The 25,978-nt window shown below is 37.4% G+C and overlaps 1 protein-coding gene across 5 annotated transcripts in view; it reads right to left on the minus strand.

The window, feature by feature from the left end:
- The window catches only part of NBEA (neurobeachin), a 672,120-nt gene that overhangs the window by 574,497 nt on the left and 71,645 nt on the right, over positions 1–25,978 (minus strand). For all 5 annotated transcript variants that reach the window (XM_070380422.1, XM_070380424.1, XM_070380423.1 and 2 more), the window contains exon 2: positions 2,976–3,207. In XM_070380422.1, the coding sequence (XP_070236523.1) occupies positions 2,976–3,207 (232 nt within the window). The remainder of the gene's footprint in view (positions 1–2,975; positions 3,208–25,978) is intronic.

Consider the following 25,978-nt stretch of genomic DNA (forward strand, 5'->3'; position numbering starts at 1 on the left):
TTATCTACTCTTAATAAAATATATTCTTGAAATATCCCTTCGCCCATCAGCAACAATTCTGAGTACTCACTCCTTGCCTGGCATCATTCCAAGTGGTTTACAAGCATTAACTTCACAAATCCCTGTAACAAGCTTAAGTATTATCATTAACCTCTTCTAAAAATGAGGAAGTGAGGCACAGGTAACTTAATTCCATTGCCAAAGCACACACTCTAGTAAGTGGTACAGTTAAAATTCAAACCTAGGCAATATGTCTTCAGAGCTCTGATTTTTACCCACTAGTCTCCAAATGGAAGCACCATTTCAACCCCTGACTAGTGATATCCATTATGACAATGTATTTATGTGCATATAAGAGACATAACGGCTCACTACATAATAAGAAAAAAATTATACATTTAATCTCTTGTCTCTGATTACTTTCTCATCTCTATACACTGTGAGTCATAGTACCTTTATGAGTCATTCTGTGCAAGATATTAAACATTTAAATCTACATATCTCAATTTCTAAAGCATTTACTAAGAATTCAGATACTACACAAGTTATAATAAATACATATAAACATTATAAGAAGCTTATCATCAATTAATAGTTTAGGTTAGGATAAACTGAAATAATTAGTTATTGATATATACATTATTTAATATCACAGATTAATAGCTGAACTTTGAGATTTTAAAAATATTTATTATGTATGTATTTCAAAATAGAAATGTAATATGGTTAAGTCATCAATAAACTGACTTACTCATAACACCATTGTAAATAAGCAATCTCTATGATAAAACTGTGACTGTGGATATGCCATTTTAAAGAGACATTTTTAATGAAAGATCATTCATTATTCAAATAATAAAAATGTCCAAAGTTACTACATATTAGCCAGGTGATCTATTTCTAAGAAAAAATTCTAGATAAAAACCAAGCACCTTAAAACCTCAAGTTAATATTAAGCATTTTAAAGCAACTAGCTGAAGTGGCAAAATCTTCATCGAAGATTTCTTTCAGGTATGTCTACACATACTACAGTAAAAGAATTGTATTTCCAAACCTTTATCTCATCTCCTATATACGTCACAAAAAAAGATCTACTAAATTTGCATTTAATTACATAATTATTAAAATTTCTTATTTATTATACAGGTAACATAAGCACCTCAAGTATTAATTTCACTATAACAACTCTTCTTTTCTCATACAAGATTTTTAAAGAAGAAAAAATACTATGAAAATATACTATCAATTTACAACAGATGTTTAAACACCTTCTAGTGATACCTTCAACATTATTACATGAAAAGAATCTTGTTTAATGTAGCATGTTACAAAATACTCAGAATGAAAACTTAGTAGCGTTTTGGTGGTTACTGGGGCTTCATTAGTATGTTATCTAGATTCTAATTTCTCTACTGAAAAGTAAGGTAGAGGAAATTTTTCTAACACTTTTTTAATGTTTAAATAACAAAAAGTGAAAAATTTGTGTTATCCATACTATTAATGAGAATAAGGGATAAGGGAACTAAGAGGCTTTATATAACAGAAAATGTGAAGATATGAGCTTCTTGGTAATATCAAGCTTACTATCACCTTACTTCAGTACTCATGAATTATGTACTCATGAAGTATGTTCGTAATTGTGGCTCACTCTCTAAAGTGTACTCTATAAAGTGCACTTTATTTACAAAAAAGAAAGAAAGAAAAGGGAAAAAATTTTAAGGGTTTAAGCTCAGATATGAGGATTTAAAGATCAAATGATGTTCTATACAACATGTGTACACGAAGTTTATACAAATAAATTCATGCTAATGCTAAAATTTAGCGAAATGGTACCATATCTCCATCAAAAATACCTTTTAATTTTGATTCTTATTTTTCAAGTTAACCATCAGTAACCAAGACAGAGAATGCTAAATTATTCTAAATAGAGATACATGCCACCTTGAAAGCAATTACAAATGATTTTAACATATTCTATAAGAAAAACAAAATTGTGAAATATTGTTTAAATTTTAAAAAGCATTGATCTTTGTTCTTCATTCCTTATTTCCTGTTTAATATTTTGTTCTACTGATATTAATACTAATTATGCATAAAGCAACACATTATAGAGGATTTTCTGGTGTTTGAATTATTTTTAAGGATCAGATATGATCAGATATTGTGAGGAATTATACTAGCACTTTTAGAATTATGAAACCTTTTCATGTCAGAAGAAAGTTAGGCCAAAGACTCATGGCTTAAGAGAATCATCACAAACTCCTTATTTTCTGGGAATAGCTGGTGCTCTGGTACCATCTTTCAAAATATTTTTACTTAAGTGCATTTAACCAGAGGGAAATGGATTTGCAGGTGAGTAAAGGACTGATGATGAAGAATTACACATATCAAAATTATTATTTCAAATAACACATAACAACACAAAATTATTAAAACTTTTATCTTGAAATTTCACTCAAATTGTCTAATCCACAATGTCTGCATTTAAGACAAAAGTTCTTCCAGAAAATATCAGAGTAAGATTGACACTTTCAAAAATCACAACATGCTTGTCCTAAGGCTTTTAGCATTTCCTGTTCCATAAATGTCAGACTGAAGAAGATGGAATTCAGAGAATTTTTAATAAAGTACTAATTTTATAGAAATGTAATATGTATTGTAGTATTTTAATTATGTAAAAGTTTAAGTTCTACATCGAAAGGTACTGTTCCTTTTTCTGATAGATCTCAGAGCACTTATTCCACATTACTCAGATTTTCTAAAACCTGGAAAACCAAAATAGTAATTATATCTGTCTAATAACAGAAATCATCTTTCATTCTTCAGGTTTTCTCTTAATATAAAAGGCACATTTCCAATACATCTTGACTTATCTATTTTAAAACAAAGTGGCTTCAACAAACGTATATTAAACTAGAGAATAAAAGAAGTATATGAACATTTAAATTATACTTTCCTATCAGATAATCCCATACCTGCTATCATGTCATCTACAGCACTCATTTTCAGCAATACTTGCTCAATGAGCCCAACTTCTGTACTAGTCTGTAAATTCCGAACACTTTTTCGTAGGATGGCTGTAAACATGCTCCATATTTCTGCTTGACATGTGACATCACAGTGTTCCAAAAGCTCTGTCATGCACGTTATGCTCTCAGCATCTTGGATAATAAAGTTCATCTCCAAGTCAAATTCTCCACCAACCAGCTGAAAAGAAACAGAAAAAAATTACTAATGATAATATGAGAGGTTATATATACAACAAAACAAATATTTAGCTAGCAAAAACATATTAGGAGTCTAAAAAATTTCAAGTTTTCTAGTCAAAAACTAATTTTGATTAAAAAAATGTCACTACAGATAAGTGAAAGGTACTGTAAGAAATAAAACTATCTAAGAGATTTTTTTTTTTCTTTCAAATGGGAAAAGGCAATTTCAAATCTAGAAGAATAGAGCAAAGTAGAACAAATGACTAAGAGGTAAGTTCCGGGATAAATCTTCTTAAAAAAGGCACTGAGTCTGAGAAGGGATAAATCCTAGAAGATGCAGATCACTAAAGATGAATGTCAAGGCATGGAAACTCATTTTCTTTTATATTACTAGACTGACAAAAAAGATGTAACAAAAAAAGAATAACTGGGTCTAATCTCCATGTATAGAATATGAAGAAATGAGAAACTATATTAGCAAACTTATAATAAATGTTGAAAAAATTAATGGTAAAATTGTTTAAAAGAGAAATACCTAATATCCAGTGGTACTTAAAAAACAAAAAAAACATGTAAACTGGGAAAGGTGGCAACATATTTGACTTGTGACATTATGCTAAGTGAGTCATAAGTACTGCTGTCCCTCCTAAACGCTCCTTTAAGTACCGTGACAGACAAATACACATGGAATAAAAGATATGATGATCCTCTTAATTCTATACTGGTCAAATCACACATGAATTAGTTTATACAGTAATCAGTACCACTTTTAAGAAAAATATTAACAACTTGGATATCTTTTGGATCTAGAGAATAGGAAATTTAGGCAGAAGCTAACAGGCATATACAAAATATGTGACAAATTTGAAGTCATTTATTTCCTCATTCAATAGATATTTTATTTATTAAAGACTAGAACTTCCTGTTCTAAGAAATAGAAATATATCTGTGGACACAAAAATCCCATGCACTAACAGTGCTAAGTTCTAGAAATAAAAATGTATATTTACATATATTCTATTTTATTCCAAAAAAGGTTGAGGTTGGCTTACAAATTATATAAAGTATAAAAGAAGACCAACAGTGAGTAGCTGAGAAAGAGGAAATAAAGGAAGATAAGATTAGGGACTAGAGATTAGACTCAAGAAGTGGAATTAATTTTCCATCCATTAAAGGTGTTCATTAATACAGATGGATGAGCACATAATATAATATAGATGGGAAGATAATTGCAATAATAACAACACTACTTAACCTTATTTAACTTATATGAAGAGTACATGATGAGAAATGCTGGACTGGATGAAGCAAAAGCTGGAATCAAGATTGACAGGAGAAATATCAATAACCTCAGATATGCCAATGACATCACCCTTATGCCAGAAAGCAAACAACTAAAGAGCCTCTTGATGAAAGTGAAAGAGGAGAATGAAAAGCTGGCTTAAAACTCAACATTCAAAAAATGAAGATCATGGCATCCAGTCCCATCACTTCATGGCAAATAGATGGGGAAACAATGGAAATAGTGACAGACTTTATTTTCTTGGGCTTCAAAATCACTGTAGATGGTGACTGCAGCCATGAAATTAAAAGATGCTTGCTCCTTGGAAGAAAAGCTATGACCAACATAGACAGCATATTAAAAGCAGAGACATTACTTTGCCAAAAAAGGTCCACTGAGTCGTGTACTGTATGGATGGGAGAGTTGAACCATAAAGAAAGCTGAGCACCAAAGAATTGATGCTTTTGAACTGTGGTGTTGGAGAAGACTCTTGAGAGCCCCTGGACTGCAAGGAGATCCAACCAGTCCATCCTAAAGGAAATCAGTCCTGAATATTCAGTGGAAGGACTGATGAAGAAGCTGATTGGCCACCTGATGTAAAGAATTGACTCACTGGAAAAGACCCTCATGCTGGGAAAGATTGAAGGCAGGAGAAGGTGACGACAGAGGATGAGATGGTTAGATGGCATCACCGACTCAATGGACATGAATTTGAGTAAGCTCTGGGTGATGGACAGGGAAGGCTGGCATGCTGTACTTCAGGGGGTCGCAAAAAGTTGGACACAACTGAGCGACTGAACTGAACTGAACTTCATATGTCATTTAGAACTATTCTAAGTGCTTGACAAAGAACTCTATTATTATCTTCATTTTACAGGTAAGGAATCACAGGTACAGAAAGTTTAAGCAACATGAAAAAATTTCACAAAACTAGTAGATAGAGAACCCAGGACCAAAATCCACTAAGTCTTTCTTTACAAAACTTCAAAAAAGCAATAAAATCTCATTTAAGAACATTTTAAAAGTCTTCTAAAATTTAAGAGTTTAAAAACAAAGTATTCTCAAATTGTGAAATATTATATGCTGCATATATTATTTTCTTTGTAACAGCTCCAAAATTCAATTTTATAAGAGACTATAACCTTATGCTGACCTTTTACTGAACTAAATATTTTGTCTGGTTAAACCTTGGTTTTACTTCTACATGGCAAACAATTTCAACTCCTCCTCCTATTTCTGGTTTATTAACAAAAATAGCTATGAGGAAGGTTAAGAGGTTGGCTCTGAATTCAGACTTCCTGTTTGCTGACTTTTGCTGTACCACTCACTTGCTATGTGACCTTTAATGATGCCACATCTCTAAGCCTCAGTCAATTCATCTACAATATGGGAATAAAAGTTCCTAGCTAATAGCCTGTTGTGAAGATTAAATAAATAAAGTAGCTGGGTTATAAGCACTTAGTAACAAAGTCAGGAGCATTCAATCAAGGAGTTAAAATTAGATATTACTTACTCTCTAACCCCAACTTTGAGGTAAAAAAAGTAGTCATCTGACCACATACATCTAAAGTACAAAGAAACAGCCAGTGTAACCTTTATGTTTCTGGTAAATGATAAATTATTATGGACTGTGTACTCCCTTAGATATTACTTGTCAATCTAGCAAAACAAACTCCAGCAACATTTTAACTATGCCATCTTCAAACCAAGAACTGCTTATTTATTCATATTTATATATCCAACTGACTTGTGTCACTACTGTCAACTTGTAGACCTATGATCAGTAACTCAGAAGAGGTTCTCAAGAAGCAAACCATACAGAGAAAAAAAGTAGGTTGAAAAAGAATGACGTGGACAACTTACTGACTGAACTAAAAAAAGTAGATTCCAAAGTTTAATTCTGTGAGCCTCCGAATAAACGTACGTAAAATTAGCATACACTACAATGGAAGAACACTGACAAATTCTTCAGACTGATCTCCTTAATTAGTTGTAAATGCTTAAATAGAATCTAGTATAATCGAGAAACATTATCAAATGTATAAATAGCAGAAATGGGCTCAGTAGTAAAAAAAAAAAAAAAACAACTCTGTTTTTAAAGGAATGAACAATTATAATGTTTAATTCTAACAATCAGGCTATTATGTGAAGCCTAAGTTTCCATCTTTCACAATTAAAAAAAAAATGCCCCTTTCTACACATCACTTCATTACAAAAAAAAAAAAAAAGTTACAGCTCCTTGATTTCACTGCCAGAAACTGTAACAATATTTACTATATGCGTTATAACAGAATGGACGTATGTTTTCAGATGGTCTTTCTAACCCTATTAATTTTTAACACATTAGTGTTAACACATTAGTATTAAGGAGGCTAACTGCTTATAACTATAATTCCACCATTAGGGAGATATTATAGTTCAGTATTTATCAAAGAATACATACAATAAAAAGTAGAAACAATCAGTCTTCATTATTTAAACAATTCTTTAACAACACTATGAGGAAAAGACATAGTTGCCTTCAGAGAAGGAAACTGAAGATAAATGAGGGTAAGCAATATAAACAAAGTCACACATGAGTTAGGTGGCAGATCCAAACTTCTAATCTAGACTAAAAAATGTAATGAAATGCCTTGTTATGAAGTCAAGGGTATAAACTTAAAAAATAAATCTGGGACATGTCATAGTAGCTCTATGAAAAAAATCAGTGCCTTAAAACCTCAGATTTGCAGATGACACCACCCTTATGGCAGAAAGTGAGAGGAACTAAAAAGCCTCTTGATGAAAGTGAAAGAGGAGAGTGAAAAAGCTGGCTTAAAACTCAACATTCAGAAAACGAAGATCATGGCATCTGGTCCCATCACTTCATGGGAAATAGATGGGGAAACAGTGGAAACAGTGTCAGACTTTATTTTTCTGGGCTCCAAAATCACTGCAGATGGTGACTGCAGCCATGAAATTAAAAGACATTTACTCCTTGGAAGAAAAGTTATGACCAACCTAGATAGCATATTCAAAAGCAGAGACGTTACTTTGCCAACAAAGATCCGTCTAGTCAAGACTAGGGTTTTTCCAGTGGTCATGTATGGATGTGAGTTGGACTGTGAAGAAGGCTGAGCGCCGAAGAATTGATGCCTTTGAACTGTGGTGTTGGAGAAGACTTGAGAATCCCTTGGACTGCAAGGAGATCCAACCAGTCCATTCTGAAGGAGATCAGCCCTGGGATTTCTTTGGAAGAAATGATGCTAAAGCTGAAACTCCAGTCCTTTGGCCACCTCATGTGAAGAGTTGACTCATTGGAAAAGACTCTGATGCTGGGAGGGATTGGGGGCAGGAGGAGAAGGGGACAACAGAGGATGAGATGGCTGGATGACATCACTGACTCGATGGACATGAGTCTGAGTGAACTCCAGGAGCTGGTGATGGACAGGGAGGCCTGGCGTGCTGTGATTCATGGGGTCGCAAAGAGTCGGACACGACTGAGCGACTGAACTGAAATGAACTGAACTGAAGAATGGTGTATGGGTAAAATGAAGAAAGACAAAATGATTTCTGTGGGTAAGAAATGAAACATTCAGAGATAGTAAATCACAGTAAAGAAAACTGAAGGCCCAATTACATGAAAATTGGCAATAAAAAAATAAATAACTAAGAAAATAAAATATTCTTTTTTAGTTAACTAAATTGTGTTTACATTAAAGCATAAAAATTATTGTATAAAAATTTAGAATATAAAATCATGACATGGAAATGTACTATCTTCTAAAAGTTCTATGGTTTATAATAACTAGCAATTCAAGTATCTTTTATTTTTTGAGTCTTAAATATCTTTATTTTGAAAGATTATTAGTTAGGATTGTAAGAATAATTCAGTTTATGTTAATTAGATCAAACTGGATAATCATTAACCTGTTGGATTTCTTTGCAACTCTGTGGATAAACTCTAAGCTAGATAACATTGCTTCAGTTCAGTCGCTCAGTCGTGTCCGACTCTTTGCGACCCTATGAACCACAGCACACCAGGCCTCCCTGTCCATTACCAACTCCTGGAGTCTACCTAAATTCACATCCATTGAGTCCGTGATGCCATCCAACCATCTCATCCTCTGTTGTCTCCTTTTTCTCCTGTGCTCAATCTTTCCCAGCATCAGGGTCAGTTCTTCACATCAGGTGGCCAAAGTATTGGAGTTTCAGCTTCAACATCAGTCCTTCCAATGAACACCCAGGACTGATCTCCTTTGGGATGGACTGGTTGGATCTCCTTGCAGTCCAAGGGACTTGCAAGAGTCTTCTCCAACACCACAGTTCAAAACCATCAATTCTTTGGTGCTCAGTTTTCTTTATACTCCAACTCTCACATCCATACATGACAACTGGAAAAACCATAGCCTTGACTAGACAGACCCCTGCTGACAAAGTAATGTCTTTGCTTTTTAATATGCTGTCCATGTTGGTCATAATTTTCCTTCCAAGGAGTAAGCGTCTTTTAATTTGATGGCTGCAATCACCATCTGCAGTGATTTTGGAGCCCCAAAAAATAAAGTCAGCCACTGTTTCCACTGTTTCCCCATCTATTTGTCATGAAGTGATGGGACCGGATGCCATGGTCTTAGTTTTCTGAATTTTCAGCTTTAAGCCAACTTTTTCACTCTCCACTTTCACTTTCATCAAGAGGCTCTTTAGTTCTTCACTTTCTGTCATAAGGGTGGTGTCATCTGCATATCTGAGGTTATTGATATTTCTCCCGGCAATCTTGATTCCAAGTTGTGCTTCATCCAGCCCAGCGTTGCTCATGATGCACTCTGCATATAAGTTAAATAAGCAGGGTGACAATATACAGCCTTGACATACTCCTTTTCCTATTTGGAACCAGTCTGTTGTTCCATGTCCAGTTCTAACTGTTGCTTCTAGACCTGCATATAGGTTTCTCAAGAGGCAGGTCAGGTGGTCTGGTATCCCCATCTCTTTCAGAATTTTCCACAGTTTATTTTGATCCACACAGTCAAAGGCTTTGGCATAGTCAATAAAGCAGAAATAGATGTTTTTCTGGAACTCTCTTGCTTTTTCCATGATCCAGTGGATGTTGGCAATTTGATCTCTGGTTCCTCTGCCTTTTCTAAAACCAGCTTGAACATTTGGAAGTTCACGGTTCACGTATTGCTGAAGCCTGGCTTGGAGAATTTTGAGCATTATTTTACTAGTGTGTGAGATGAATACAATTGTGCAGTAGTTTGAGCATTCTTTGGCATTGCCTTTCTTTGGGATTGGAATGAAAACTGACCTTTTCTAGTCCTGTTGCTTATAAAGCCCCAATTCAGCATCCCACATTCAGCTTCCTATACTTCCCAGTCCCTGCTGCTGCTAAGTCTCTTCAGTCATGTCCGACTCTGTGCGACCGCATAGACGGCAGCCCACCAGGCTCCCCCATCCCTGGGATTCTCCAGGCAAGAACACTGGAGTGGGTTGCCATTTCCTTCTCCAATGCATGAAAGTGAAAAGTGAAAGTGAAGTTGCTCAGTCGTGTCCGACTCTTAGCAACCCCATGGACTGCAGCCTACCAGGCTCCTCCGTCCATGGGATTTTCCAGGCAAGAGTATGGAGTGGGGTACCATTGCCTTCTCCTCCCAGTCCCTAGCTACTATCATTAAGAACATTTCTGTAACGCCATTTCTCATTTCATGTAAAACTCTTTTTAAAACAAATATTTATTTATTTGGCTTGTATCCAGTCTTAGTTGTAGCGCGTGCGTGCTCCAGTTGTGGCAGGAGGGCTTAGCTGCCCCATTGCATGTGGTACCTTAGTTCCCCAGTTGGGAATTGAAAGAAACCATGTCCCCTGCATTACAAGGCACATTCTTAAACACCGGACCACCAGGGAATCCTTTAAAACTCTTTTTAATGTTATTGCCTATTCATGAGATAGGGCTCTCTCCCAACTTCTAATTTTAACTTGCATTAAGCCTCCAAATGACCAATCTAGACAGCATATTAAAAAGCAGAGACATTACTTTGCCAACAAAGGTCTGTCTAGTCAAAGCTATGGTTTTTCCAGTAGTCATGTACGGATGTGAGTGTTGGAGTCAATCCTAAAGGAAATCAGTCCTGAATATTCATTGGAAGGACTGATGTTAAAACTGAAATACTGAAACTCCAATACTTTGCCCACCTGATGCGAAGAACTGACTCCTTAGAAAAGACCCCGATGCTGGGAAAGACTGAAGGCAGGAGAAGGGGACAAAAGAGGATGAGACAGATGGTTGGATGGCATCACTGACTCGATGGACATGAGCTTGAGTAAGCTCCGGGAGTTGGTGATAGACAGGGAAGCCTGGTGTGCTGTGGTCCATGGGGTTGCAAAGAGTCGGACATGACTGAGTGACTGAACTGAACTGAAGCCTCCAAATATCAGTTTAAATAGCACTTAATGCAGAAAGTCCTCCTACTAACTACAAACAGAGCCTTTCCCTGAACTCTCATTACAACCTATCCAAATCACCACAATCATTTCAGTATATCCCAGATGTTTACAAATTTTTTTCTAACCCTCACTTTACAGTAAGCTTTGTAAGGGTAAGGACCGTTTCTTATCTATCAACCTTATCCGGATTACTGGCACACTGACAAACCTATGCAAATTATTCAATATTTAACATGGAATGAAAAGATGGCCGAATGAGAGGAAGAGGGAAGGAAGCAAGCTTGCAGGAGGACTTCACGAATTCATGGTCCATCATCAGGTTGTAAGCCAGACTTTCTACTACCATAATCCACTTTTCTCTTTCGGCAATGAATTGCTCTTAATGCTATATAACTTTTAATATTCCAGCAATGATCACAAAGCCAAAGAAAACATTTCCTCCTTCTTGTTTATATCCCTTGGTTGCCTTACTTTTTCTTCTTTTATCACTTAGAAAATATGTAAGGTTTCACAGGTAAAATTTAGAAGACATTATTGTCTAAGTAAGAGGCTAAGTATTCAGCACACAATTTTTAGTTATTAAAATCAGGCTTAAATATATTTTCACTTCCAGTTTCTATTTTCAAGTGAAATCAGTTACAACATCTTCCTTTGAAAAAGAATGTTGGAAATGATGTCACCAAAAAACAGCAGACTGGGCAGTTATGTCCTCCTAAAAAAAAAAGAGAGAGACAGAAAGAAACAAACACACTAATGATCTGGAAAAACTGGCACATTAACTTCTGAAAATTTCTGAAATAAAGTAAAAAATGTACAATAAACAAAGGAAGACTTGGTTAAAAAGAAGTTATCGTTTTGTGGTGAGAAGCACTATCCCACCTTCAATCTCCGCAGCCCAGACTTCAGTAGTTACAAGGACTCCAGCCTGCACCATGGTGAAGGCTGCTAGTTCCAAAGGGAGCACTAAGGACCTTATTCTCAAAGAACTGTGAGTCTAAACCTGACTGGCAGCTCCGTCAAGGATAGACCCAAAGAATTCCCTTTGCTTTACCCAACTCATAACGTCTCAAGAGTTAGGACACTTTTGCTAAGAGCATTTAAAGTCACACATATTACCTGCAGCAGTCTGGAGCAAGACAACACTTGACACAAGCAACAGACAGATATAGAAGCCTGGCAAGGAAGATATGGGGAAAGAAGGCAATTGTGGGTATACGGTGGATAATGGGTAATCCAGAAAGCCACATGTATGCCCAGGGCACGTCACACATTCAGAAAAGGCTTACAAAGACTTTAAGATTTCATTTGTAGCTGACCTTTAGGTTCTAAAATAGTAGAAGTAAAAGCTATGGCAGAAATATAAACAGCCTAAGTATTGAAGAAATCTCCAGCACAGAAAAAGGAAGATAATTATCTTTTTCTTAATAGCACTAACAACCCACAATATTAACTACAAACAAAAGAGAGTAAGGAAAAGAATTCAATTTTCAGTTTCCACTTAACAATATTCAAAACGTCCAATTTTAAAAAAAAAAATTATGAGACACACAAAGTGACAGGAAAGAATGGCCTATCAAAAGAAAAAAAATAATTTTCTCTTCAATATCTGATAACTACTTTTATCTTATCTCCATCCTCTATTCTGTCTTTCAGCTTACATTTTGTTTTCTATTAGTATACAGATGTCTTCTACTCTTAGCCAATCAAATTACTTTTAGAAATTATAAAGCTCTTGAATTAATATTTTCTAAAGAATTGATCTTCAGTATAAAGCTATGCTCAGTTGCTTCAGTCACGTTTGACTCTTTGTGACCCCATGGTCTGTAGCCCACCAGGCTCCTTCTGTCCATGAGATTTCCCAGTCAAGAACACTAGAGTAGGCTGCCATTTATTTACTCCTGCAAGGGATCTTTCCAACTCAGGGACTGAACCTGCATCTCCTGCATTGGCAGGTGAATTATTTACCACTGAGCTACCTGGGAAACCCCATACATGTATATAATTTTACAAAGAAAGAAAAAAGTGAGAAACAAGATAATGAAGAACCACCATTTTGTGAACATGTTATGTCTTGAGTAATTAAAGCATATAGCCTCATTTATTCTCATAACTCTAAGATGAGAACCTCAAACAAGGCAACTGAGGTGAGCATAAGTTAAGTAAGCTTCCCAAGGTCCCTAAGCCAGTGTCAGCATCAGAATTCTCTTTTCAATATCATAAAAAATTAAGAAGTATATCATTACCAGACAGATCATCCACAAGACATAAATATGTATTTCCACCAGTCATCTACCCTTCCAGATATGGTGCTACACATTAACATGTATAATAAATGACTTTCAGCAAAATGTTCAGTAAATAACAGAAAAGCACTTTATAATTTGGACATGAACACAATAAAAATTAATGATCCTATACCCAAAAAACCAAGGCAAGAAAAATAGAAAAAAAATTGTTTTTTCCTGTTTCTTTCCCACCAGGCCTCTCTACAAGTAATTTATATTGACGATCTTTCTGTGGTATAGAAATAACTATACCCAAGAGTACAACAATTGCTGCTACAAATACCATCCATAAAAACTCTAGGGAAGGGAGGAAAAAAACAAAGGGAATGACTATCACACAGTAAGTGCCTTCTATAAAGTATGTATTAAACAACATGCACTTTATTAAAAGCAGTACAACCATTTTTTTATAATTGTTTTGTCAGACTACACAAGCAAAGATGATAAATACATTGAGCTAGCAAGGAGCCAGTTGATGTTTGAAGGAAAACTAAATCTGTTAAATGCCAAACTACAATATGCCTTTAAATTCTAATTCTCAGGCAAACACTGAAAACATTAATGTATTTCATAAATAAAAAACAAAGTAAAGACTTCTGCAGACAAATAAAAGCTGAGAGAGTCTGCTGCCCACAGACTTTTACTATAAAAAAAATGTTAAGGTAAGTTCTTTCAACAGAAGGAAAACAATACCAGATGGAAATCTGAAATGTCACAAAAAAACCAGAGAGAGGCAGAATTGTTAAGATTGTTGTTAAATACAAAAGACATTCTTTTTTCTCATTTTGAAAACTCTTTAAAAGAAAACTATCTAAAGCAAAAAATAATAATACATTAAGGAATTTGTAACCCATGAAAGTAAAACCAATGACAGAAAGATTACAAATGACAAGAAAGGAGAAATGTACGTACACTTTTAGAAGATATTCATACCCTATACTTGAGGTAGTATATTATTTGAAGGTACAGAGTGATAAGTTAAGAATGCATATTGTAAACTCTAGAGAAAACACTAAATGTGAAAAGAAAATAAATACTAGAACCTTAACAGCCACCCCCTTAAATAAGACATGGATTTTTTTTTCCCCCAATAAATACTACAGTACTACAAGATCCTCTCAATTGGTTGAATCCTTGAAAGCAGGCAACCTGGATACAGAGGGCCAACTATGTGACTTGAGCATCCTCAAATTTTGGTATCCAGAATCAATCCCTCATTGTCAATCAACTTAATTTAATTGTTGGGCTTCCCTGCTGGTTCAGATGGAAAAGAGTTCACCTTCAATGTGGGAGACCTGGGTTCAATCCCTGGGTTGGGAAGATCCGCTGGAGGAGAGCATGGCAACCCACTCCAGTATTCTTGCCTGGAGAATCCCATGGACAGAGGAGCACGGTGGGCTATAGTCCATGGGGTCTCAAAGAGTCAGACACAACTGAGTGACTAAGCACAATCTAACTGTTGCTAAGTCACTTCAGTCGTGTCCGACTCTGTGTGACCCCATAGACGGCAGCCCACCAGGCTCCCCCATCCCTGGGATTCTCCAGGCAAGAACACTGGAGTGGGTTGCCATTTCCTTCTCCAATGTATGAAAGTGAAAAGTGGAAAGTGAAGTCGCTCAGTTGTGTCCGACCTTCAGCGACCCCATGGACTGCAGCCTACCAGGCTCCTCCGTCCATGGGATTTTCCAGGCAAGAGTACTGGAGTGGGATGCCATTGCCTTCTCTGATCTAACTGTTACAGAGGCAAATAAATCACTCTATCAAGCAACACATTTCAAATACACATCAAATATTCACCAGAATGAGAATATCCTGGGCTATAAATGAATTCTCAATAAAGTTTAAAATTTAGAACACAGCGGAATTAAGTAAAAAATCAATAAAAATACATAATAGGAAAAAATTAACAAAACATCTGGAACATTATTCTAAGTAAACTGTGGGTCAAAGAAGGAGTCACAAGGAAAACTACTTTTTATCTCTATGAATAGGAAAACATAACACATTTATGGGATACAGTAAAAGAGTGCTTTAGAGAAATATGTAGCATTAAATGTTTATGTTACCAAGGGGGAAGGGGAAATTGTATTTGAACCCACATCTGTGTGTTCAATGATGTCTGACTCTTTGCAACCCCGTGGACTGTAGCCCGCCAGGCTCCTCTCTCCATGGGGTTCTCCAGGCAAGAACACTGGAAGTGAGTTGCCGTGCCCTCCTCCAGGTAATCTTCCCAACCCAGGGATCAAACCCAGGTCACCCACACTGCAGGCAGATTTTTTACTGTTGGTGTGAGATTTCAAATTAATCACTTCTGCTTCTACCTTAAGCAATTAGAAAAACACAATTGAAAAAGACACATTCACCCCCAGTGTTCATTGCAGTACTATTTACAATAACTAGAACATGAGAGCAACCTAGATGTCCACCAACAGATGATTAAAGAAGCTGTGGTATATATATATAATGGACTACTACTCAGCCATAAAAAGGAACACATTGAGTCAATTCTATTGAGGTGGATGAACCTTGAGCCTATTATACAGAGTGAAGTAAGTTAGAAAGAGAAATATAAATATTGCATATGGACATACATATGAAATATAAAAAGATGGTACTGATGAATTTAATTTCAGAGCAGCAATGGAAAAACAGACATAGAGAAAAGACCTATGGACACGGGGGTAGGGGAGGAGGGAGAGGGTGATGTGTATGGAGAGAGTAACATGGAAATTTACATTTCACAGATGAATTCTATCAATTACTTAGAATGACCATCATTTTTGCACAATAGTTTCCTCAAATTTTAAAATGAAGGAACAATTCCAAACTCATTTTGTGGGCCAACAATATCATGATAATAAAAACAGAAAACTATGTCAGGAAGAACAACAAAAAACTATAGCGTAATAACCCTTATGAACATAGACACAGAAAAAATCTTAACAAAACACAGCAAGTCAAATCCAGCAGCACGTTAAAAAAAATAAAATAAAATAAATCATGTCTTCATACATTTTATCCCAGGAAAGGAAGTAGGTTTTACCAATGAAAAAATGAAACACTGTAATTCAATAGATTCACAGACAAAGAACAAAAGTCCCATTATCATTATAGGAAATCATTTGAGAACATCCAAAACTATTCATTAAATAAACTTTTAGCAGTAGGGGTATAAAGGAACTTAAACTGATAAAAGGCATCTATGACACATCTACAGTAAACATCATACTTAATGGTGAATGAATATGCACTTTTTAAGAATAAGGCAAGATTTCCTCTCCAAACACTTCTATTCAGCATTATACTGGATGCTTAATCTAATGTAAAATGATAAGAAAAATAGATATATAAAAGGCATATAAATTGTAAAAGAAAAAATACATATACAAATCTTGTACCAGTCTCCATGGAAAATCCTAAGGAATCTATTCCAAAACTTACAAATTAATAAAAATTTTACTAAATTCTCAAGATTTAAAATCAATATACAAAAAACCTTTACATTTTTTATACAGGCAGAGAATAATTAGAACAATAAATTCGAAAGGAAGATCACTTGAAAAAGCATAAAGCAGGGGCTTCCCTTGTGGTCTAGTGGCTAAGAATCTGCCTTGCAATGCAAGGGACACTGGTTCGACTTCTGGTCTAGGAGGATACTACATGCTTTGGAGCAACCAACTCTAAGCACCACAAAGACTGAAGCCTGTGCACCAATGGTCTGTGCTCCACAACAAGAGAAGCCACAGCAATGAGAAGACCAAACATCACAAATAGAGAGCAGGCCTTGCTTGCCTCAAATAGAGAAATGAAGACCCAGAATGGCCGAAAATATATAATTCAGTTCAGTTCAGTTCAGTTCAATCGCTCAGTCATGTCCGACTCTTTGTGATCCCATGGACTGCAGAACGTAAAGTTTCCCTAACCATCACCAACTCCCAGAGCTTACTCAAAACTCATGTCGATCTAGTCCATCCAACCCTCTTAAGCTCTGTCATCCCATCCCCTTCTCCTCTCGCTTCAATCTTTCCCAGCATCAGGGTCTTTACTAAGGAGTCAGTTCATTGCATCTGGTGGCCAAAGTATTGGAGTTTCAGCCTCAGCATCAGTCCTTCCAATGAATATTCAGGACTGATTTCCTTTAGGATGGACTGCTTGGATCTCCTTGTAGTCCAAGGGACTCTCAAGAGTCTTCTCCAACACCAAAATTCAAAAGCATCAATTCTTTGGCACTCGGCTTTCTTTATACTCCAACTCTCACATCCATACCTGACTACTGGAAAAAACATAGCCTTGACTAGACAGACCTTTGTTGGCAAAGTAATGTCTCTGCTTTTTAATATGCTGTCTAGGTTGACTATAACTTTTCTTACAAAGATCAAGCATCTTTTAATTTCATGGCTGCAGTCACCATCTGCAATGATTTTGAAGCCCCAGAAAAGAGTCTTGAGCTCTTTCCATTGTCTCCCCATCTATTTGCCATGAAGTGATGGGACCAGATGCCATGATCTTAGTTTTCTAAATGTTGATTTTTAAGCCAACATTTTCACTCTCCTCTTTCACTTTCATTAAGAGGCTCTTTAGTTCCTCGCTTTCTGCCATAAGGGTGGTGCCATCTGCACATCTGAGCTGACTGATATTTCTCCCGGTAGTCGATTCCAATGTGTGTTTCATCCAGTAGAGCATTTCTCATGATGTACTCTGCATAGACGTTAAATAAGCAGCGTGACAATATACAGCCTTGACATACGCCTTTCCCGTTTTGGAACCAGTCTGTTGTTCCATGTCCAGTTCTAACTGTTGCTTCTTGACCAGCATACAGGTTTCTCAAGAGGCAGGTCAGGTGGTCTAGTATTCCCATCTCTTTAAGAACTATCCACAGTTTGTTGTGATCCACATAGTCAAAGGCTTTGACATAGTCAATAAACCAGAAGTCGATGATCCAACAGATGCTGGCAATTTGATCTCTGGTTCCTCTGCCTTTTCTAAATCCAGCTTGAACATCTGGAAGTTCTCAGTGGACATACTATTGAAGCCTGGCTTGGAGAATTTTGAGCATTACTTTACTAGTGTGTGAGATGAATACAATTGTGGGGTAGTTTGAACGTTCTTTGGCATTGCCTTTCTTTGGGATTGGAATGAAAACTGACCTTCTCAGTACTGTGGCCATTGCTGAGTTTTCCAAATTTTCTGGCATATTGAGTGCAGCACTTTCACTGCATCATCTTTTAGGATTTGATATAGCTCAACTGGAAATCCATCACCTTCATTAGCTTTGTTTGTAGTGATGCTTCCTAAGGCCCACTTGACTTCCCTTTCCAGGATGTCTGGCTCTAGATGAGTGATCACTCCAGCATGGTTATCTGGGTCATGAAGATCTTTTCTGTATAGTTCTTCTGTGTATTCTTGCCATCTCTGTATAATATCTCCTGCTTCTGTTAGGTCCTTACCATTTCTGTCCTTTACTGTACCCATCTTTGCATGAAATGTTCCCTTGGTATCCCTAATTGTTTTGAAGAGATCTCTAGTCTTTCCCATTCTATTGTTTCCCTCTATTTCTTTCCATTAATCACTGAGGAAAGCTTTCTTATCTCTCCTTCCAATTCTTTGGAACTCTCAATTCAAATGGGTATATAGATGGTGGAGTAAAAGGACCTACGCTCATCTTCTCCTGTGAGAACACCAAAATTAAAACTTTCTGCTGAACAACTGTCAATAAAAGAATGTAGGATCCCACCAAAAAAAAGACATCCCACATCCAAGAGCAAAGGAGAAGCCCAGGAAGATGGTAGGAGGGAAGTCATGTTTAAAATCAAATCCCATACCCACCAGAGATGCTTGGAGGGCTCAAACAAAACCTTGTGCACACCAGGAGACCCCACAGACTGACAAGACCTGCCTTTGAGTGTCTGAGTGTCTCCTGCATAGGTATGGGTCAGCGGTGGTCTGCCACAGGAGCAGGGGTTTTGAGTGCAGCAGACCCAGGTATGGCATAGGCCCTTTTGGAGGAGGTCGCCATTAACCCCACCATAGAGCCACCAGAGTTTACACAGGACTGAGTAAACAGAATCTTGGAGGGCACAAAGAAAACCTTGTGCCTACCAGGACCCAGGAGAAATGAGCAGTGACCCCACAAGAGATTGACTCAGACTTGCCCAAGAGTGTCCAGGAGTGTGGGTTGGCAGTGGCTTGCAGCAGTGACCTAGGCACTAAGAGCAGCAGTCCTTGCATGGTACCTTTTGAAGGAGGTCACCATTATCTTCATTACCTCCACCATAGTTTGGCCTCAGGTAAAACAACAGGGAGGGAACACAGCCCCTCCCATGAACAGAAAACTGGATTAAAGATTTACTGAGCATGACCCCGCCCATCAGAACAAGACCCAGTTTTCCCCTCAGTCAGTTTCTCCTATCAGGAAACTTCCATAGGCTTCTTATCCTTCTCCATCACAGGGCAGACAGAATAAAAAACAAAATCACAGAAAACTAACCAAACTGATCACATGGACCACAGCCTTGTCTAACTCAATGAAACTATGAGCCATGTCATGTAGGGCCAGCCAAGATGGATGGGTCATGATGGAGAGGTCTAACAAAACATGGTCCACTGGAGAAGGGAATGGCAAACCACTTTAGTGTTCTTGCCTTGGGAACCCTATGAACCATATCAAAAGGCAAAAAGATATGACACTGAAAGATGAACTCCCCACGTCAGCAGGTGCCCAATATGCTACTAGAGAAAAGAGGCGAAAGAACTCCAGAAAGAATGAAGAGACACAGTTAAAGGAAAAACAATACCCAGTTGTGGATGTGACTGGTGATGGAAGTAAAGTTTGACGCTGTAAAGAGCAATACTGCAAAGGAACCTGGAATGTTAGGTCCATGAATCAAGGTAAATTGGAAGTGGTCAAACAGGAGATACCAAGAGTGAACATCAACATTTTAGGAATCAATGAGCTAAAATGGACTCGAATGGGTGAATGTAACTCAGATGACCATATCTACTACTGTGGGAAAGAATCCTTTAGAAGAAATGGAATAGCCATCACAGTCAACAAAAGAGTCCAAAATGTAGTATTCAGAGGCAATCTCAAAAACAACAGAATGATCTCTGTTTGTTTCCAAGGCAAACCATTCAATATTACAGTGATTCAAGTCTATGCCCCAGGCAGTAATGATGAAAAAGTTGAAAATGAATGGTTCTACAAAGACCTACAAGACCTTCTAGAACTAATACCCAAAGGAGATGTCCTTTTCATCATAGGGGACTGGAATGCAAAAGGAGGAAGTCAAGAGACACCTGCAATAACAGGCAAATTTGGCCTTAGAGTACAAAACAAAGCAGGGCAAAGGCTAACAGAGTTTTGCCAAGAGAAGGTGATGGTCAGAGCAAACACCCTCTTCCAACAACACAAGAGAAGACTCTACACATGGACATCACCAGATGGTCAATACTGAAATCAGATTGATTATATTCTTTGCAGCCAAAGAAGGAGACGCTCTATATGGTCAGCAAAAACAAGACTGGGAGCTAAATGTGGTTCAGATCATGAACTCCTTATGCCAAATTCAGAATTAAATTGAAGGAAGTAGGGAAAACTACTAGACCATTCAAGTATGACCTAAAGCAAATCCTTTATGATTATACAGTGGAAGTGACAAACAGATTCAAGGGATTAGATCTGATAGAAAAGAGTGCCTGATGAACTACGGATGGAGGTTCACGACACTGTAAAGGAGGCAGTGATCAAGATCAAACTCAAAAGAAAGAAATACAAAAAGGCAAAATGGTTGTGTGAGGAGGCCTTATAGACAGTTGAAAAAAGAAGAGAAGCTAAAGGCAAAGGAGAGATATATACATTTGAAAAATATATAATTAATTAATTTTAAAAATTAATAAGAAAATAATTTTTAAAAATAGCATAAAACATAAAATACTCAGAAATTTATCTAAATATTTGTAAAGTCTACACATTTAAAACTAGAAAACATTCTGAAGATTTTTATCAAAAGAGAGAACTAAAACCTAAACAGAAATAGAAATGCATCATTTGTTAATCCTACTCCAGTTTTTCCATACTCCAAATCAAAATTGTGACTTTTTGTCAGAAATTCACAAGCTGATCCTAGAATGCACATGGAAATTAAAGGAGATTATAATAGCCCAAGGGCTTCCCAGGTGGCCCTTGTGGTAAGGAAGCTGTCTGCCAACACAGGAGACTTAAGGGCAGTGGGTTTGATCCTTAGGTTGGGAAGATCCCTTGGAGGAGGCAACCCACTCCAGTATTCTTGCCTGGAGAATCCCATAGACAGAGGAGCCTGGCCGGTTACACTCCCTAGGATAACACAAAGTCAGACACAACTGAAGCGACTTAGCACACATGCTTAACAGACCAAATAAATCCAATGCAGAACAAATTTGAGAGGTCCTAAACTACTAAATTTTATGACAAAGTAACAAAAAGGAAGACAACGTGGTATTGCCATTAGAATTAACATCTGAATTAATAGAACATTACAGGAAGTCCAGAAATAGACACACACAAATCATATCAGTGGATGATCAGTTGACAAAAAACAAGATATCAATGATAAATGGTCATTATTTATTAACAGGAAAAACTGGACACCCACATGCCAATAAATGAACCTTGACTTATACTTTACACTATTCACAATGATAGGAGTTAAGCCTATAAAACATCTAGAAAAATTTCTTTTACTACTTTAGATTCAGTTCAGTTCAGGCGCTCAATTGTGTCTAATTCTCTGTGACCCCCATGGACTGCAGCACGCCAGGCTTCCCTATCCGTTACCAACTACTGGAGCTTGCTCAAACTCATGTCCATCGAGTCAGTGATGCCAACCAACTATCTCATCCTCTGTCAATCCCTTCACCTCCAGCCTTCATTCTTTCCCAACATCAGGTCTCTTCCAGTGCCTCAGTTCTTCACATCAGGTGGCCAAATATTGGAGTTTCAGTTTCAGCATCAGTCCTTCCAAGGAATATTCAGGACTGATTTCCTTTAGGATGGACTGGTTGGATCTCCTTGCAGTCCAAGGGACTCTCAAGAGTCTTCACTAACACCATAGTACAAAAGCATCAATTCTTCAGCACTCAGCTTTCTTTATGGTCCAACTCTCGCATACATACATGACTACTGGAAAAACCGTAGCTTTGACTAGATGGACTGTTGTTGGCAAAGTAATGTTTCTGTTTTTTAATATGCTGTCTAGGTTGGTTATAGCTTTTCTTCCAAGGAGCAAGTGTCTTTTAATTTCATGGCTGAAGTCACCATTTGCAATGATTTTGGAACCCATGAAAAGAAAGTCCACCTCTGCTTCCCCATCTATTTGCCATGAAGTGATGAGACCAGATTCCATGATCTTCGTTTTTTGAATGTTGAGTTTTAAGCCAGCTTTTTCATTGTCCTCTTTTACTTTCATCAAGAGGTTCTTCAATTCTTCTTTGCTTTTTGCCATAAGGGTGGTGTCATCTGCATTATCTGAAGTTATTGATGTTTCTCCCTTCAATCTTGATTCCAGCTTGTGTTTCATCTAACCCACCATTTCTCATGATGTACCCTGCATATAAGTTAAACAACCAGGGTGACAACACACAGCCCTGAAGTACTACTCCCTTCCCAACTTGGAACCAGTCTGTTCTTCCACATCCAGTCCTAAATGTTGCTTCTTTACGAACATACAGATTTCTCAGGAGGCAGGTAAGGTGGTCTGGTATTCCCATCTCTTGAAAAATTTTCCACAGTTTGTTGAGATCCACACAGTCAAAGGTTTTGGAGTAGTCAATAAAGCAGATGTTTTTTCTGGAACTCTTTTGTGTTCTCTATTTTTCACCAAATGTTGGTAGTTTGATCTCTAGTTCCTCTGCCTTTTCTAAATCTATCTTCAACACCTGGAAGTTTTTGGTTCACATACTGCTGAAGCCTCGCTTGCAGAATTTTGAGCATTACTTTGATAGCATGTGAGATGAGAGCTATTGTGCAGCAGGTTGAACATTCTTTGGCATTGCCTTTAAATTAGGTAGATACTCTTTGGCATTACTTTAGATTAGGCAGATATTTTTAAGCAGGCAACAAAAAGACAAACTACATAAGATATATTGCTAATTCAGAATTCTGCAAAATTAATTTACTGTTTAGAGAACAGGAGATCATGTATCTGATAAAGGACCCATACCAGAATTTATAAAGAGCTCTCACATGATAATAAAAACTCATTTTTTCAGTAAGCAAAGAATCTAAACGTAGATATAAAAGTGTCCTATAAGCACAAAAAATGATGCTCAACACCATTTGTCATTAAGAAAATGCAAATTAAACCCACAGTAAGTAACCACTATGCACCCACTAGATTCAAATCAAAAAGACTATACAAAGTGTTAAAGAGAATAAGAAAGAATTAGAACTCCCCTTGTTTCTTGTGCGGATACAAAATGGCACAGCCACCTTTGGAAAACAATTGATCAAGTTTCTAATAATGTTAAACACACATTTACCCATATGTCCCAGTAATTCTACTATTAGATATTTACCCATGGGAAATGAAATATGACCATGCATTTTACTAATAGTCACCAAATGGAAACAACCTCACTGGAAACAGCTAGAAACAAGACTCTTCTGCTAAATTTTAATTTCATTAATTTAATAAATTCCTGTGTAGCTAATGTGACCAAAACACTATACCAGATCTACACTTCCTTTGACCCTGCCTCTTTCTACCACCACAGAAAGATCTTATTAAAACATCAGTGTCACTCCTTTAGCCTTTCAATGGCTTCCCACTGCTCCTGTTACACAATATAAGCTCTGTCCCCCAGTTTGTAAAACCTTAACAAATCTCAATGTCTACCTTATGGGCTTCATCTGAATCACATTGTTCTTCCATTTTGTCTCTACAGACTCCAATCACCCAGATTTTGATCAGTTCCTCAAAAGACCTTGTTTCCTCCAACTCACAGACGTTTTGCTCACTGTTTCCTCTGTTTGCAGTGCTCTTTCACTATTTCTTTGCATGACCAACTTTTTCTTACTTTTCAATTCTCAGTTTGAGCTGCCATCTCTTCAAAGAGGCATTTACTGGTTACTCTACCTAAGGTTAAGCCTCCATCATTCTATATTGAAACACATTATTTCATTCGTAGAACTAATTAAGACCTGCACTTGATTTACATGTATTTTATCTGTATCTCATAAAAAATACAAGCACTGAAGGACAGAGGCCGAGTCTTGCTCTCCATTATACATCCTAGTGCCTACCTCAGTGTCTGGTACATAAGGTAACTTTCACTGAAGAGGTCCTAGAAATTCAAGCACCTGATGAATCAATTACTACAAAGTGTATTTCTCAATTAGACACAGTACTTACTCCATTACTCACCATAAAACTTAAAAATCCCTTCACAAATAATTTTCGTTATATATTTTACGTGTGTGTATAAATATATAATTTTCATTATATATTTTATGTGTGTATATTTTACATGTGTGTATACATGCACACAAACACATATGGCAGTGTCTGTTGACAAAGAAATTATGTGGAATCAGCCACATCTAAGACTAACTCACAAAAATTATATGACAGCATAATGCATTTCATTTCTAACTTTGAAAATTCTAATCATAATAATGCTTGAATATTTGAGGGTTTTAAGAGCTGATGACTTTGATATAAAAATATAACTTTAATTATTTGCCTCAGGAAGGGCCGAGAAGAGGTACCCCGAGTCCGAGGTCGAGGGGGAGGCGGCCGAGAGGAGCTACCCTGCGTCCAAGGTCAGGGGCGACGACGAGAGGAGTTACCCCGCATCCAAGGTCAGGGGCGGCGGCCGGGAGGAACTACCCCACGCCCCCAAGCCCCAGGCCAGGGGCGGCGGCACAGAGGACCAACCCCATGTCCAAGGAGCCGTGGCTGCACAGGCGCAGGAGGGCCTAGAGGAGCTGTCCCACGTTGAAGGTCAAAAGGGGTGGCGGTGAGGAGATAGCCCTCATCCAAGGAGCAGCGAGCAGCTGCACTTTGCTGGAACAGCCGTGAAGAGATACCCCATGCCCAAGGTAAGAGAAACCCAAGTAAGACGGTGGGTGTTGCAAGAAGGCATCAGAGGGCAGACACACTGAAACCATACTCACAGAAAACTAGTCAATCTAATCACACTAGGACCACAACCTTGTCTAACTCAATGAAACTAAGCCATGCCCGTGAGGCAACCCAAGATGGGCAGGTCATGGTAGAGAGATCTGACAGAATGTGGTCCACTGGAGACGGGAATGGCAAACCACTTCAGTATTCTTGCCTTGAGAACCCCATGAACAGTATGAAAAGGCAAAATGATAGGATACTGAAAGAGGAACTCCCCAGGTCAGTAGGTGCCCAATATGCTACTGGAGATCAGTGGAGAAATAACTCCAGAAAGAATGAAGGGATGGAGCCAAAGCAAAAAGAATACCCAGCTGTGGATGTGACTGGTGATAGAAGCAAGGTCTGATGCTGTAAAGAGCAATATTGCATAGGAACCTGGAGTGTCAGGTCCATGAATCAAGTCAAATTGGAAGTGGTCAAACAAGAGATCGCAAGAGTGAATGTCGACATTCTAGGAATCAGCGAACTGAAATGGACTGGAATGGGTGAATTTAAATCAGATGACCATTATATCTACTACTGCAGGCAGGAATCCCTCAGAAGAAATGGAATAGCCATCATGGTCAACAAAAGAGTTCGAAATGCAGTACTTGAATGCAACCTCAAAAACGACAGAATGATCTC

This window comes from Bos mutus, chromosome 12 (assembly GCF_027580195.1).
Source record: "Bos mutus isolate GX-2022 chromosome 12, NWIPB_WYAK_1.1, whole genome shotgun sequence".
In the NCBI taxonomy this organism is placed as follows: domain Eukaryota; kingdom Metazoa; phylum Chordata; class Mammalia; order Artiodactyla; family Bovidae; genus Bos; species Bos mutus.